Here is a 16,566-nt window from a genome sequence, read left to right as displayed (position 1 = left end):
GGAGGCTTAAATTGTGCGACATCGATCTGTAAAATATCATTTGATTATTTTCTTTCTTATAATATATTACGTTAATACGGTGTAGAAAAAATATGAGGCTCGATAATAGGATTTAATCCATTCTTCCTTAAATTTACTTTACGCTATTGTATGCGTTCGTTATCAAACAATATAATTAAAGAAACTTAACAAGTGGTGTAATTGATTACAACATATTAATAATGTAATTATCTACGAATTAGATTTATATTAATCTCTCTCTCTTCCTTTCTCTTTCTCTTTCTCTTTTTCACTACATTATATCTTATTTTTTTTATATATAATTATAATTAGATTAACATCAAAATTTCTATTCGTATTTACTATTATAATACAGTTGAAAGCTTGAAAAAAAAATTTATATTCATATCAGATTTAGAAATATTTTAAGTATATATACATATATACTTAAAATACTCTTTCGTACCTGGCATATCTTATTGCCGAAAATGATGTCTGCACAAAGATTCGAAGCCTAATCTTAAGCTTATGTACATACGCTTTACGTGTATATATGCATGTATACATTGAGATCGTTAAGTTAAACATGAGTATAACATTGTTTTATCCCGAATATTTTACATATCATGTATGTTATTTGATTATTTCGTATATACTTTTCCACTTGATTCTTTTCTTATTAATAAGTGACATAGGTACATACTTTTATTTATCATTAGATTTCTGAACTTTATGGAATATTCATGTAAAATTCATTTATCACAAATTGATATTAATTTTGTTGTTTTTTTTGTTTTGTAATTAATTAATGTAAATATAAATGTAGACGAATCAGAAAAATATTGATTAACATGAGTGAAAACGACGTAAAATATATTATAAAAGGCAAATTTGAAAGTGTATAATAATTGTCAAATGGTAGGTCAATTTGTATATACATATAAGATCACTATAAATTTTCTTTAAGCTCAGTAATCTAAATTAAATAAATTGTATGTGTGCATAGATAAAAAGATTAGTTGAATTAAATCCATTCGATCAATCAATACTCTTTATGGAACATTTGAATTTCATTAATTAATACAAAAAAAAAAGAGCAAAGAGATAAGGATCTATCTACAAAATAAAAAATTAAAAAAAATTAAAAAAAAATAATAAAAAATAAAGGCATGATGTAATAAAATTCAAAGTGTAATAATAGGTGATAAATAGCATGCAAGAGAGGATAGTGTTTTCATAAAATCGTAATAGTATAACATTTATCTGTCTTACGGAAATGAAAATAATGCGATGATCTGCTTAAGATAATGAATAAAGTAAACATCATGTGTATGTAATGTATTGATACTAATAATGTTTATTGTTAAAAAAGAAAAAAAATCATAACAATATTCTGTTTGTGGGTATATATGGAGAAGAAAAAGAGATCATTAAAACATTCTATTTTTTAATCGAATATTTATTTCTTCCTCTTCAGTTATTTTAACAGCGACAAATATTATGATTTAAAAAAAAAAAAAAAATGTACAAGATGCTTGGAGTTGCATGCGGTTTTTATGAGATTATTTACAGTACGTATTTACAGTACGTACAGCATCAGTTGCTCTTCTTTCTCCCTCCCCCTCTCTCTCTTTTCTCGCTATATATTATTACTTACTGCACGTTCGAACTTGAAATCTCAAATGTCAGTCGTGTGCGTACTTTGAACGAGCGAGGGTTGTGTGGTGCCTCCGACGACTTCGAAAGCTGTTTAGAACGAACGAACGAACGAAGATAAACAGGTATTATTGAATTAATTTCAATAGTAATTTAAATAGTCTTAGCATACGATGGAAATATATTACACTTATAATATTTTAACGCATTAGAATAGAATTTTCTATTCTATTTTAAATTAAAAAGTTTCTAAATAATTTTAAAAATTAATTTTCTTTTTTTTTCGAAACTTTTTAGGATGATTTCTTTTTTTTCTTTTCTTTTCTTTCTCTTTTGATTACAAACTTAGATATTTTTAGCTCGCCGTTTACTCTTGAAATATTATTTATGGAAATGTTTTGCGTTGTTTTATGTTCAATTATTTCAAAATAATTATACATGCATGCATATATATATGTGTATATATATATATGTATATATATATATGTATATATATATATGTATATATATATATGTATATATATATATGTATATATATATATGTATATATATATATATATGTGTGTGTGTGTGTGTATAATATGTACCGTTTAGCAAGTTTGCATATCGCTAATTGTTTCAACGAGAAATTTGATACAGGTTAATAGTAGATGTTTGCCGTAACTCATGTTTGCGTAGTTCTTATTTATTAAACGTAAATATTGTTAATTAATTTCATAATAAATTGACGAAGTAAATATTTGATATGAATAAAAGGAGAATCAAGATCGAAGGAGAAGTAATGGAAATTCTTGTGTATTCAACTTTTTCTCATTGAATACACGAATATGTGGTATTTATTTCTCTTTCTTTTCTCTCTCTCTCTCTCTCCCTCTCTTAGTTCAATGAACGTCGGAATGTTTTTCAAGTTGTAGGAGTGGCTTCAAACACGATCTTATAACGCGAGGAGATGAATGGCATCGATTCACGAATCATTTTTCGCGTCGCTAATTACAAATTATGAGATCCCTTGGAAGAAAGAGATGAGTGAGAGAGAGAGAGAGAGAGAGAGAGAGAGAGAAATGAAGATGGCTAAAGAATTTGATGTAATTATTGTATCATATTTAATTTGTTTTATTTGTAAAATATTCTCATATATTATCGTATATAGGAATATGTATCTATGTACATAAATGTATTTTTAATATTTACGATTACTTTTTTATGAATGCCTTGGAAATTATCCAAAAATAATTGTTTTATGATGTCTTTATAATTCGAATTTATTAAGAATATCGATAAATAATGATAATTATATATCACGTGACCATTACCTATAATGTATTGTTTTTTGTCGATCAATTAGATGATTTCTTATAATTTAAATTTACTTTATGTTAATTCTTGATATCTATTGAACGATAATATATATTAATACGCTAAACGTTTTAAATATATATTTGTTAAATTTATACTGATTTTAGTTATAAGAGTAAAGAATTCGGACACTGGTTTTTTTTATTATCATCGTAAAACGGAAATACTTGTAATACGGAAGGGAAAATTTATTATGTCGTCTGTTATTATTTTCATTTACCACGTATAGAACATTGCATATATACTTATGTATGTATGTGTGTACATACATGAGACACAAGGGTGGCGAGTGGATACTTCCGTTCTTATATACGCATTTGTTCAATCGATCATTTAAGAGGGGATATGACATTTCAGTAAGTAATTGTTAATTAGTACGACGAGGAAAAAAGGAATTCTTCAATCTTATAAAACAATCATTTCAACAGTATTTCATAACAATAATTTATTTTATTTGAAATTATAATTATACAATTATATATACATTTTATCAAAGTTTTCATTTTTGCCACTTAGCGGCGCCACCGCCTACGTCACATATTCAAATATACATACAAAATCATTTATGTGGCTATCTTCAAAGATTACTTGCCTATATATGACGTACATGTTATTTCGATCTTGACAGTTTTTGTCCTATCAAAAACGAATACTTATCAAGATCCTTTCTCAACGATATTAAATGGGTTTAGATTAAAAATTTAGAATTTTTATAATGTTCAACATTGATACATCTGAGATTGAAAATAATTCTGAAAGAAGCAAAAGGAAATACGTTCCAAAAATTAACGGTTATCGTCGTGGTTTACATTCCGATTTACCAGCTTTGGAACATTTAATATCGGTTAGAACTTACGACATATTTGGAGACATCGATATTGGACGAGTATAGTAATTGACGATGATCATATATATTAATATCTATTATCATATATATTAATATCTAATTTTATTTTTATAAAAATATGCTTATTTGAGCGATTTTTAAATTTCCCGCTAGTACGTAACATTCTCTCTCTCTCTCTCTCTCTCTCTCTCTCTCTCTCTCTCTCTCTTTCCTTCTCTCTTTTTCTCTCTCTCCCTGCGACGATTGAAATTTAATGAAAAATCTATTATAGCGAATCCTCCTGTTTCACTATAATTCAATACAACGAAAAAGGAGATATTATTTCGGGAATATTCCTTTGCAATTATCCTAATATTCCATCGATTCCAAAACAAGAATGGTTCAATTGTTTAAAATTACATTATAAGTAAATATGCATTATGAAAAATTCATTATAAGATATTTATTCTAAATCGGTATCTTGCTTTTTTTTCCTCTCAAATAGCATCGATGACATTAAAGAAAATGGAACGTTGTTCGTTCATTGTCTTGTTTGGGACGATCGTTATACTGAAAATTTTTTCGAATGTCTTCTTGTCGCTTTATTCGACATGGACGTCCATTGTTTTAACGTTATTCTAGTGCTTCCACCTCAAATCGAACCAGGTAAATCTATGAAAATATGGATATATATATATATATACATAGGTATCGATTCTTCTTTCATCGATCACTATCTGCTATATCCTTTATATATATATATATATATATATATATATATATATATATATATATATATATATATAGATTCTTCTCATTCTTTCTAAGTTTCTTATTTTCTTTTTTTAGAAAATTCTTTCACAAATCACATGATCAGAATAGTTCCAATTAATTCCAAGGATACTTTTTCAGTACAAGCTTTGTACATAAGTACACGATACAGTATCATACCAAGATTAAAAATTCGTCGTGCTGTGTAATTATTATTATTATTATTATTATTATTATATTTTTTTTATGGAGAGTGTCGTGATAGTATTACAAATATTACATTAAAAAATATATATATTCATATGAGCATTATATTATTCATATAGGGAGGAAGATAATGACGACATAATACCGATAATCGACGCAGACTCGTCCTATGTGAAGGAATTGTACGGGGAGTATTACATAAGCGAAATGACTCGATATCCGGACGGTCGCCGTCATTTAATCGTATCCGAGGACGACAATGGTTTAGCTACCGGAGTGATCTGCGTTAATTCGACAATCGATGTCGATCTTTTAAATGAGAATTTTGAATTGACTATTTATGGTGGACTTAGGAAAACCCATGAAACAGATCAGGGTCGAAAGATATTAAGAAAAAATGCAAGCGAGATTTTATCCAAAATTTTTGCTGACAAAATTTTCCAGGATATATTCTTGTTAGTCGATATTTAATACATATATATACACTTATAGAAAGAGAATATAATTATTAGAAATGGATATGTAAATAGAAATATGTTAAATGTTAATGTTGTTATGTAGAGATAAGTCGAAATATGAGCAAAAATCAAATGCAATCGATGAGGATGAACTTGAGATTGAAATGAGTTTCGTGGATGGTCAGTAAATATCATTTTTTTATACTGTTAATTAAATATTAAGACAATTTACATATCTCTTTTGTATCTTTAGATGAAACTCGTATAAATAGTTCGAAAAATGTAGAATCTATCAATATAAGAATAGATGCAGAATATCAAACTGTTGATAATGAAATCGAAGAAGTTGAAAAGAAATCGTTTCCTAAAGAAAAAAAACACGTCCGTATGAGTGACGTTGTTTACGACGATGATCTAACTCTAGTACATACCCTTCTATTCACTCTTCATTTTATTTTCAATATCAATCAATATATCTGTCCTTTATATCTTCAGAATAAAGAAAAAAATTCAAAAAATACGAATGAAATCCAATCATTATTACGTAAAACATCATTGAAGAAAGAAACTTCTTATCAAGAATCGAAAGATGAAGATCCTCTGGAATTTATTAAGAATTCCAAACAAAATGATAGACCGTCGATTTCTAATCAGTTTAATGTTAACATTATGTTCGAAGATGCGATACTTCAAGTACCAAGTAAGAATAAACAAGTAGATCATTATAGAGAATCATTAATAATACATGTATACTGCAGCATACCAAATTAATGAATTCTTTCGAAGAGATACATCAGGGAACATCAACGTTGAATTTCGTCGAATTAGAACCGACTCATATGAAACAAGATATTTTGGTGGATTCCATTTATCAAGGCGAAATTAATGCATTCGTTGTAGAGATTTTTGCTGTACGAAAAGATATTGGCAATCGTGGGACACGAGAATTTTTGGAGGCTGCTTTTGAATGTTTCCCTGATTTAGATTACTGTGTATTACTTTTACCATCAGCTTACTCATACTTTTCCTTTTTGGAACAATTCATGGTAGATAAGATTTTATAGAAAATTTCATTTAGTTATATATATATGTAATCATACATAAAGATATCTAGAAAGTTAATGTTATGCCTAATTAACAATTCAAATATATAGCGCGTACCATTGAGGTATAACAAAGATTTTCCTATGTCTTTGTACGTGGCTCACAAGGCAATGTTTTTCGGAGAAATTAGATCTCACAAAGCTGATTTATCCGATCAAGCTGAAGTGAAGCAATTTTTAATTGACATTCCAAAAAGCAAGAAAATAATGGAAGATTTTAATCGAGCTGTAAATGAAAATAATAACGATGTTTATAGTTATATTTTCACATCTAATAATATTATCATTGGATTAGCTATTGTTTGGTAATTAATAATATATATTAAATTAACTGTATTCAATTTTTAATCATACATTTTATTATAATTTTAGCATTGAGAAGGATCATCAAGAGATCAAAAAACATTATCATGTAGAAGACTTTATTGTGAGACAATATATTTTTCACGAAGCTTATGGTTGCCTCTTACATTTTGTTCTAATGCCAATATTTTCGATAAATCAGAAATTCTTTTTCTGCGAGATCATGCGACTAAGCGACTTTACAGTTCTTTATTATCGTCTTTACGAGGAAGAAGGAAGTTCACTCGTGAGTTTTTACTCTCACGTAACATATCATATTTGTGTAGGTGAATTAAATTAATTCTTCTCGAGTAATGCATGAGAAGAATCGAAGATAATTAGAACAGCTAGATCGTTAGATTGTTTGATAAAGTTTTGATGCTCATAATAATAATAATAATAATAATAATAATAATAATAATAATAATAATAATAATAATAATAATAATAATAATAATAATAATAATACTACGCTAATACACACTTTTTTAGACTCGAACTCAGCCAATAGTTTCTTGTTTAAATACTATGGTACCAGTGAATCCACGTAGAAAAATAGAATACGAATTTTGTACTTGCCCCAAAATGAATGATGAGATTAATGAACTTAAAAAAAAGAAAAACAAAGCATTTTCACTTTTTATGACAACACCAAGAATCGCCACAATACCAAATCGGATAATTGACACGAAGATAGTCGTCGTAGGTGGTTCCGATTGTGGCATAGCTTTCATCGAATTTTTAGCATTAGGGTAAAAGCTCGATATCAAAAAAGAAAGTTATTTTTTTATTTTATATATATATATATATATGCGATGGATTCGCGTCATAGATATCTACAAAATTTTGTCCACTTTACAAATCTCACTTTGATTTCACTGAATGGATTACCATATGAAAAGGAATATAATGATCTTAAGTGGGATATGATCCCATTTAAGGGAAGATATTGTCGTGATTATCGGTACCTTATCACAAGACGTGCTTGGATTAATGTCGTTTACGGAACATTGCAAGCGATTAATAGGTAATAAATTGATGAGACATCGTATTTCAATGGAAAAGGCAGTGACCTTCGTAATTTGTTAAAATGTACGACGTGTTCGTTTGCAACAGGAAGGATAAATACGTGACTGTAATGGATCAAGGAAACTTGAGTTACGACTTTCTGATCTTAACTTGCGGTCTTCAATACCAAAAGACATTGTTCGCGAATAAGAAAATGCAGGAAGACAAGGAAGCGTAAATTTCCTGATTTTTTTTTTTTAAATTGAAAATTCAATTTTAATATATTTTTATTATTATTGTTAGTCACTCTGAACTTTCTATTATACAGTGATATAAAATTAGATATAATTTGGAATTGTTTGACTATAAACGATGATATAGAAGCATTTCTTTCATTGAAAAAAATTCAATCAGTAACAAATAATTTCAAAGAAAAAAGTAAGCTCTTTTAACATGTATATTATACTATAAACATAAAAATTAATTGCACTTTTTTATAGAGGCCATTGTGTTTTATGGACACAATATCGATTGTTACTGCGCCATTCATGGATTGATGAAACATGGAATGAAAGGTTCTTGGATCACTTTGATTGAGCCTAAATTAAACCTATGTGATACTGACAATAATTTTTTTCATAATTGTGAAGTATGTGAAAAAAAGGAATATTATATAATATAATATCAATAATTATTAATCGATGTAAATCAGTAATACGAAAACTTTTATAAGGTGAACACAGCCATAAAGAATTCTGTTCTGGAGAATGAAATAAACCTTCTTTTGGGATGGAATGTAATTAATTGGACATTGTTAGAAGAATATAAAGATAAAAAAAGAATTGAATCAATCATTATAAGATCAGGAGCTAATGTCGAAATCGTTCCTTGTGACTTTTTTTTCAATTTTTATGACAAAGAGATTGATATCAATTCTTTTTTAGGTAACAACATATAATTGTCTTTGTATAGTATTTATTACAGGGTGGGCTAAAAGTTTTTATACAGCTTAAAAATTTTTAGGTAATTTTCAAAAATCAATTACTCTTTTTCGACACGTTTTAATCAAAATAATTTCGGAAGATAGTAATTAATTTTTAATATCACTTAGAAACTTTTTTGATCCATCCTTGTATTTTGTTCGATAGACGTCATCGCTAATAATTCTTGATTGATCGATATACATATGCATGTACATATTTCAGCAATTTGTCGTGCTGGTTTAGTATTCGACGGTCGTCTGGTGATAAATCCTCAATTTCGTACAAACGATCCATTTATATTCGCAGCTGGAACCATAACCAAGTACTCAAGAAAATTTCAAGCCGAATTGTTCGAGCATAAGTATTATAATAGTATAGAGATTGGAGAAAAAGTTAGTAACATTTTCTATTTCATTCTTTATCAATCAAATACTACCCACTTTTTATTTTCTCGAAATGTGTGTCTTTCTCTAATTGTTATTTATCGGTCTTCTTGAAAATCCGAACGAATAGCTTGGTAAAATTATTCGCAAAGTGGTAGATGTCTATCAAGAATGTAAAGGAAAATACGATAATTTCGGCAGAAATAAATCTTGCTTATTATTACCGGAATTTCGATCACCAATCATTGTATCCTGTATATTACCTGGTAATTTTCATTATCTTTACGTCACCAAACCAGGAAAGAAGTTATCTCGTGACATTGTTTTAAAACAATCTCTTTATGTAAGAATTTTGACAATATGATATATATATGATATAATATGATGATAATAATTTTTTTTAATTATTTAATTTATTATTTATCAGGGCGATGTCATGGTAACAGGTAACTGCTTATCCGAAATTGGTTATTTCCGTTTACGTATGAATATTCGGAACATCGTAGAATCAATAACTTGTTGCAGTAAAAAGGTTTATACCAATGTAGAAATTAATTATCATAATTCATTCGAATCTCTCTTCATTACGTTATATATTTTTAGAATTTCGAAATAAATCACTTGATCACTTTATACGGAAAACACGACAGTATGTTAAACGAAGTTAAATATCGTTTCAGAGTAAGTTTCAGTAGCTTTTTTTTTCTTTTTTATCTTTCATTAATTCTCACATTGAATTTTCTAATCGATATACTTTTTTTTTTATCAGAATTCCCTTATCTTGGACTTTTATGCATACTTCCGGGAGCCATGGGCCATGGCACTTTTTAACGACAGATTCGAATGTTTGCGAGTCGAAAATCGTGCCACTTTATTATCCAAAACGGTAAGATACGTTTTGGAAAGCATCGATAAGGTTTTAAAAGTATATATAACATATAGGATAAGCCCAGAAGTTCCTAAAATATCTTAAAGATCAATTAACTCTTCTTCGAAAATTTTTAGACTTGAAATTTTACAAGCTAAGTTTGGTACTTTACAATCTGAAAAAGAAATAAGCTTAAAAAATCTCGAAGAAAAATAATTGATCTTTGAAATCGTCTAATCATGACAAGTATATTCGTCAAAAAGCATAGTTAATAAGTTAAAAAACAAACCATCATTTTTCGTAACAGAATGTTTCCGGTGATTCCTTAGTCGAAGATTGCTTGCGTGCTTTGTTAAAATCCAAAACGGGAGAGGTGAGTGATGACTCTTTTAAATAGACTCGATCGATCATTATTGGATATAACTCACTGAAATGTGATATGCTTATTATCTTCGATTCGTAACTTAAAATGTAACACACTAACGTGCTTGTTTTATTATAGATATCAGAAAAGGATCGTGATTTAATAAGAAAGAAATATATTGGATCTGTTTATCAGCAAGAAATAGAAAATAGTGTCGTAGATTTTTTACAATTTTCGGAAGAAGAATTACCTGTTTATTGTACACCTCATTTTATGCGATGGTTGTATGCTGATATCGAATCTAGCCCATTGTTTTTTGAAGAATGAAATAATATTTTATTCGACAATACATGATAGTTATTTTTTTTTATATTTATATGTAATATAAGTATATAACACTAAGATCTACAGAATAAATATATATATATATATATATATATATATATATATATTTACATATACATATATTTACGTATATATATTTACATATATATATGTATGTATTTATGAATATCGTCAAGATTGTATTGAATTAAAAGGTTCAAGCGGAGACATGTTTGCATACGTTCTCCTGATCTATGATAAAAGTGTCCTCGTTCAATGAGTCCAAGTACACTTGTTTAGCATGCTATTCGATCTGTAGGTCAAGTTTAAAATGCTGTAGAATTGTTCCATAGACTGGCCTTAGGCATTTCACCGCAATGTCTTACCGCCCACGCTAAATGATAGAATAATAAATGTATACAAGATGTTTCTGTGAGAATATCATTAGTGTTGTGACGGTGTCATTCATCGTTGTCTCGATTGTTGTCGTTTGGACATACTTTTTGTCTATTTTTCTTTATCTACGTGAGTAGAAAAAAATGAACTGTCGTAAGAACATTCGTAACCTTACTTAACTCAAGATTCGTTACACTCACGCATTTGTTTCTCTTGTAATTATTTTACTTGATGCGAAATTAAATTTTATACAGAAAATAAAAAAAAAAAAAATAAAAGAAAAAAAATATATAAAAATGACAAGTTCATCAAGTAACTATTACAATTTAGATCGGTCTTCATATATCTTTCGTTATCGTAAAGTTCTGCGAATGTTTCAAGGCAAATTAAATGCCCCACGCCATTTGCATCGATTAACATTTTAAATTTACTTCACATAACGAAAGATACCTGCAACCAACACTTATCGTTAAGTGTAAATTCGCGTCGGTCTATGAATTGCAAATACTCTTTTTGTTGAATTGCGTAAGCCTTAAAGCAGCGCAATAATGATTTTGAAACGTATCCAAAAACTCAAAGATTATTTGGGTCAATGTCATGCTATTATTAGTGTTTTTTTTTTATTTTGTTGCTATGTATAAGACATTTATAATAATGACAGCAAAAAATATTCAATAAATGACAATTAAGTTAATTAATAATTTATCAAGAAATTTAAGAATTTTTATTTGATGACTCTTCATAATATCTATTTGTTTTTCAGATAATTTCTTGAAAGATGCATCCATCGTCAAAAAATACATGGAAATCAGCGTACTATTACAATGCCGATAACAATTACGCTCTTTATCGCACGACCTCTATTAATTTGGAAGATGCGAATAAATCGATTAAACCAGGTAAATTAAATCACGTATTCTATAATAGAACTTCTTTTTAATTTTAATATCGTAGTTTAAAAAATTCTATATATCGAAACGAAGAAATCTCTTCTCTTCGAATGAATAAGTAGATTAAACATTCCAGTTTTAATAAGATGCATACTATCGTGATTAGTTCGTGGAAAAATGTAAGAATGTTGTATCGAAGCAAAACACGACTGCGATTATGATTATGATATGGAAAAAAGTGTAAAAATGTTACGTAGGTGATCTACTCGCCAATGACTACTGTTTACGGATTGCGGACGAGCAACCACTGCGTTATAATTTTCAAGGCAAAAGCATCTTTATTCTTTGATGTTTTTGTCGAAAGAAAAAATTAAAAGTCAAGAGATTATTCTTTAGAATATATAAAAACCTCCGGTAATTATAAAAGCGATCTAAGTCATATGTTTTGTTTTTTATTTTTCATTTTGAGATATTTTAACATTAGAATTTGAATTATTAAAAAATTATTTTTCTATATTGACAAACATAGAAAAAGTAAATACATTTATTTCTGAGAAAAATAATTCTTGTATGTAATTTAAACGTTTTTAAAATAGCGTGTGCAGCAAAACATTTATTATCTCAAATAACTTGGACCATTTTCAAAATTAATAAAAAATTCAAAAAAGAATTTCGCGTCGGAATATCTATAAAGCACATTGTTTATGATCATAAAATTTTAAATATGTGAACTAATAATTTAAAATGAATATTATTCGTCACCTAATAATATTTATTTCTTTACAAAATCAAAATTTCTAGTATAACAAGTAATTTATACAATTATCAAAATAAAAATAAATTGAATGTTATTAAACGAAAAAAATTATCGCTATTATAAAAAAGTGTTATTTAAAACTTTTGTTTTCTTTTTTCTCTTTTTTTAACTTTGTTTTCGCGCTTTTCATAACTTAGATCATTAATATCTTTTACTTTGTAGCGAGAACGTTAAAGTTTGTACCACGAAGCAGCAGTACTCGAAACTATTCTCCTCAGAGGAAATCTATTCCACGAACGATTCGTTTGACGGAATATCAAGAAGCTGTACTTGAGGATCAATTTAAAAGATGGCCAAGAGCACCTCATACAGGTGATATTGTCCTATTGGCAGCGGAAACAGGCCTCTCCGAGGATGATGTGCAGGTCTTTTTCGAAATAATTATTTAATTAAAACTCACTTTCACATTTATTTCTCTTCTAATACACAAACGTATTATAGGATTGGTATGCTATAAGATTGGCTCAATGGAGAAAGGAACAAGGTCTTGGTGGAAATCTAGGATTGCACTGATCCGTGTTTTTGAACATGTCAAAGATAACTTGTGTACCTGAACTTAATGATTGTATTCATTTAATAATCGTATTCATTTGTTATACATAACGAAATCGTTGATATGAGGGAACCGACAGTACTGCATTATATTTAAACGAATATCAATACGAAAAACGAAAAACGATTATTGAGTTATAAGAAGGGAAGTAAGTTTTAAACAAACATTTTTAGAAATATAGTTTAAAATTTTGTTTGAAAAACCAAAGAGAGTTCTTTTCTCATACAATTGATTAACTCTAACTATTGTATTCTAACCATTATATTCTATGAAGTATAGTTTATCGCTTTTAAGATATTAAGCATATAGTAGTTGCTTAAGTAATTAATTATATAAGTATAATTAGTGGAATTATTATATAGTGTTATATATAAAAATATATTATCTATAATAGAATATATTAATGCACTATAAGATTATATTGAAAATGATTTTATGAATACAACTCACTATTATTAATATTATATATATATATATATATATATATATATATATATATATATATATACTTGCTCTGCTTATTATTCTTTTTCATATTACCATTTTTATAATGGTAACACAAGTACACACTACGATAAAATTATACCATCGTAGGCTACTCTGACATCTTCGTCGTTCTTCATTCGGTGGAGCGTAGAACATCAGAGAGCATAGTTATAAATAAATAGAGAATAAGAATAGCATAGGACGATGCCATCGATCTATCAACTTATTTTAATAGACCTAATCTTAAGCAGTTGACGAAAGTTCGATACCTACTCTAAGAGAAAAGCAATTGTGATTTAAATCTATTCTTACACATGTCCTATCATTTAACGTATGTTCAAAATGCTACCCTACGTTGTAGCTAAATCTTATGGTATCGGATATGCAAATATATGGTATGGAATATGGTGTAGAAAATGTCGAAGAATATATGGTAGTTTAAAAGTTCGGATATCACTCTGTTTGATTAGAGGTTGGAAGAGTCTAATTTTAGTGTACTCACAAATGATAGTTGTGCTTGTATCGATTGAAGAACGCTCGAAGAATTGTTCCAGGATACTTCGTAGATAATATTTTTTTCTATTACTTTTGAAGAGAGTTAGATGCACTCTTGTGACAAACAACGTTCTCGATCGTTATTGATTGTTAAATAGAAAAAAAAAGAAAAAAAATAAAGAAGAACGATTTTAATTTTAAAATATTTTTTAATTGTGACCACGCGTTTGATATGAAATAAAATCGTACAAAATATTTCGTCGTACATATAATAAGATTGCATCACGAATCAATATGAATAAACAATTATTTGTTGCGCACGAATACAACAATCTTATAAAACCTGTAATGATAACAACAAAAATAATGTCTATTTGGCCATTGGATAAAGATTCTACTAGGACAGCTGTAATACTTAAAAATTTACATACAGTCGCTATGTTTTTAATGGTAAGAAATATATTTTTTCTTTTCTTTTATCGTATTAAAATTTTATATATTTCCTTTTCTTATCTCTGCATATATACTCATATGTACATACATATGTGTAATATATAATATACATATACTAATTAGGGAAAAAATTTTTATATTTACATAGATTATATCGTTATCTACCGCTACCACAATAGAGGTAATAAACAATATCGATAATTTAAACGAAGCAACTGAATGTGCTCTCCTTTGTACTGCTTTTTATCTCTCTGGAATTAGACTCACGATTTATTTTTTATATCGCAAAGACATGTCCTATATCGTTGAGACTATGAGAACGGATTGGATTTTAGCAAACTATGAAGATATTCTCATCTTAAGGGATAAATGTTTATTTACATTTCGTCTATCCAAATACTTCATATTCACCGTAGCTAGCACCATTTTTCTATTTATATGCGCTCCTCTCATAGAGGTATTTGATGCAAGAATAATCTAAAAATTAATAACAAAAAAAAAATAGATAAATATTTGAGATTGTTTCGTTTTGTTAAAGGGATATATCCATGATACAACTATGAGGGTATTGCCCTTTCGTGGATATTTCTTTGTAAATCATACGATCTCTCCATTCTTCGAAATAATCTATACTTTCAACATTATATCAGGCTGTTTCTCAGCCACTACTATAGCTGGTGCAACGAGTTTCAATCTTGTCGTTGTTATGCACGGATCCGCAAAATTCGCAATCCTACAGAGAAGATTAAAAAATATAAAAGGCAACGATCAAAGTGCATACGCTGAACTTTCAGCCTGTGTAAAAAATCATCAGGATGCTATCACGTGAGCTGCCTGATATTATTTTTAATCTTTCTTATAATATTAACTTTTCTGATCGTAATATGATCAAACATTGAAAAATATTAATCTTATAAAAATAAATAAATTATTAACTAAATTACTCGTAGATAGGTTCGCTGATACGTTGGAGAGAGTTATAAATATCTTGGCCTTAGGGCAATTCGTTATTAGTACCGGTTTGGTGTGCTTTGCAGGATTTCAAATCACTGAGGTTCGTTATCATTTGCGATAATATATTGGTACCTCAATAAATTTATAAAGATTAACCTGGTGTGTGTGTGTGTGTGTTTGTGTATGTGCGTATAATATGTTTTCTCAGATGATTCAAGATAGAGGACGATTCATGAAATATACGGCTTTTTTGAACTCTGCAATTCTGGAGCTTTTTCTATTTAGTTTTAGCGGAAACAAATTGATTGATGAGGTAAGCGTATTATCCTCACATTATTTACTTATTTATCGAATTAATAAATATTAACAATTACGAATTAATTAATAAGTATTAATTAATATTATAACTATTGTATCATAAATGTAGAGCGAGGCTGTAGGCTTAGCTGCTTATGAAAGCGAATGGTATAACAACAATTTTGGCTTAACTCTACGAACGATCATCATGCGATGCAAAGTACCATGCAAAATAACAGCTGCAAAATTTTATAGTATGTCACTTGAAAGCTTCGCATCAGTAAGTTTCAAAAAAAAAAAAAGGAAACAGAGTCATATAAAATTTTTATAAATCGTTAAATTTTTTATTGATATTCACACGAACTTGTATTTATATTTTTAAAGGTTCTCAGTACATCATTTTCATATCTCACAGTACTCCATACCACGACCGAAGAATGATAGAGCATAGATACTTGTAGTAAACGTTAAGACTACATCAAACTAAAATATCAACTGGAGTATAATTGGAGTACGAATTTCATTACAGTTGAACGTTTGGAGTGTTACAGTGAATACCAATCAAATTGATATTTA

At 28.2% G+C, this 16,566-nt stretch overlaps 3 protein-coding genes across 3 annotated transcripts; all 3 read left to right on the top strand.

Annotated features, from left to right (window-relative positions):
- Nucleotides 1–1,653: 1,653 nt before the first annotated feature.
- On the top strand, nucleotides 1,654–13,522 carry LOC146872989 (uncharacterized). The gene is made up of 4 exons (XM_085657431.1): nucleotides 1,654–1,781; nucleotides 11,809–11,944; nucleotides 12,915–13,117; nucleotides 13,194–13,522. The coding sequence occupies exons 2-4, from the start codon at nucleotides 11,824–11,826 to the stop codon at nucleotides 13,263–13,265; spliced, it is 396 nt and encodes a 131-aa protein (XP_085513557.1). The 5' UTR covers nucleotides 1,654–1,781; nucleotides 11,809–11,823; the 3' UTR covers nucleotides 13,266–13,522.
- On the top strand, nucleotides 3,195–10,728 carry LOC118441753 (cilia- and flagella-associated protein 61). Its single transcript, XM_085657428.1, has 22 exons — nucleotides 3,195–3,368; nucleotides 4,344–4,504; nucleotides 4,688–4,814; nucleotides 4,936–5,271; nucleotides 5,378–5,454; nucleotides 5,528–5,974; nucleotides 6,061–6,320; nucleotides 6,429–6,682; nucleotides 6,750–6,966; nucleotides 7,212–7,471; nucleotides 7,552–7,746; nucleotides 7,836–7,961; nucleotides 8,056–8,165; nucleotides 8,228–8,376; nucleotides 8,461–8,671; nucleotides 8,933–9,102; nucleotides 9,224–9,436; nucleotides 9,521–9,625; nucleotides 9,697–9,774; nucleotides 9,863–9,979; nucleotides 10,269–10,334; nucleotides 10,464–10,728. Exons 1-22 carry the CDS (start codon nucleotides 3,358–3,360, stop codon nucleotides 10,650–10,652), a joined length of 3,879 nt encoding a protein of 1,292 aa, XP_085513554.1. The 5' UTR covers nucleotides 3,195–3,357; the 3' UTR covers nucleotides 10,653–10,728.
- A 258-nt stretch (nucleotides 13,523–13,780) lies between the features above and the next one.
- On the top strand, nucleotides 13,781–16,560 carry LOC118441758 (odorant receptor 13a). Its single transcript, XM_085657430.1, has 7 exons — nucleotides 13,781–14,736; nucleotides 14,888–15,196; nucleotides 15,278–15,564; nucleotides 15,694–15,793; nucleotides 15,902–16,006; nucleotides 16,121–16,270; nucleotides 16,375–16,560. The coding sequence occupies exons 1-7, from the start codon at nucleotides 14,581–14,583 to the stop codon at nucleotides 16,429–16,431; spliced, it is 1,164 nt and encodes a 387-aa protein (XP_085513556.1). The 5' UTR covers nucleotides 13,781–14,580; the 3' UTR covers nucleotides 16,432–16,560.
- The last annotated feature ends 6 nt before the right edge of the window (nucleotides 16,561–16,566 follow it).

This window comes from Vespa mandarinia, chromosome 5 (assembly GCF_050613455.1).
Source record: "Vespa mandarinia isolate Hongniang chromosome 5, ASM5061345v1, whole genome shotgun sequence".
In the NCBI taxonomy this organism is placed as follows: domain Eukaryota; kingdom Metazoa; phylum Arthropoda; class Insecta; order Hymenoptera; family Vespidae; genus Vespa; species Vespa mandarinia.
This window is presented reverse-complemented; position numbering and strand designations above follow the sequence as displayed.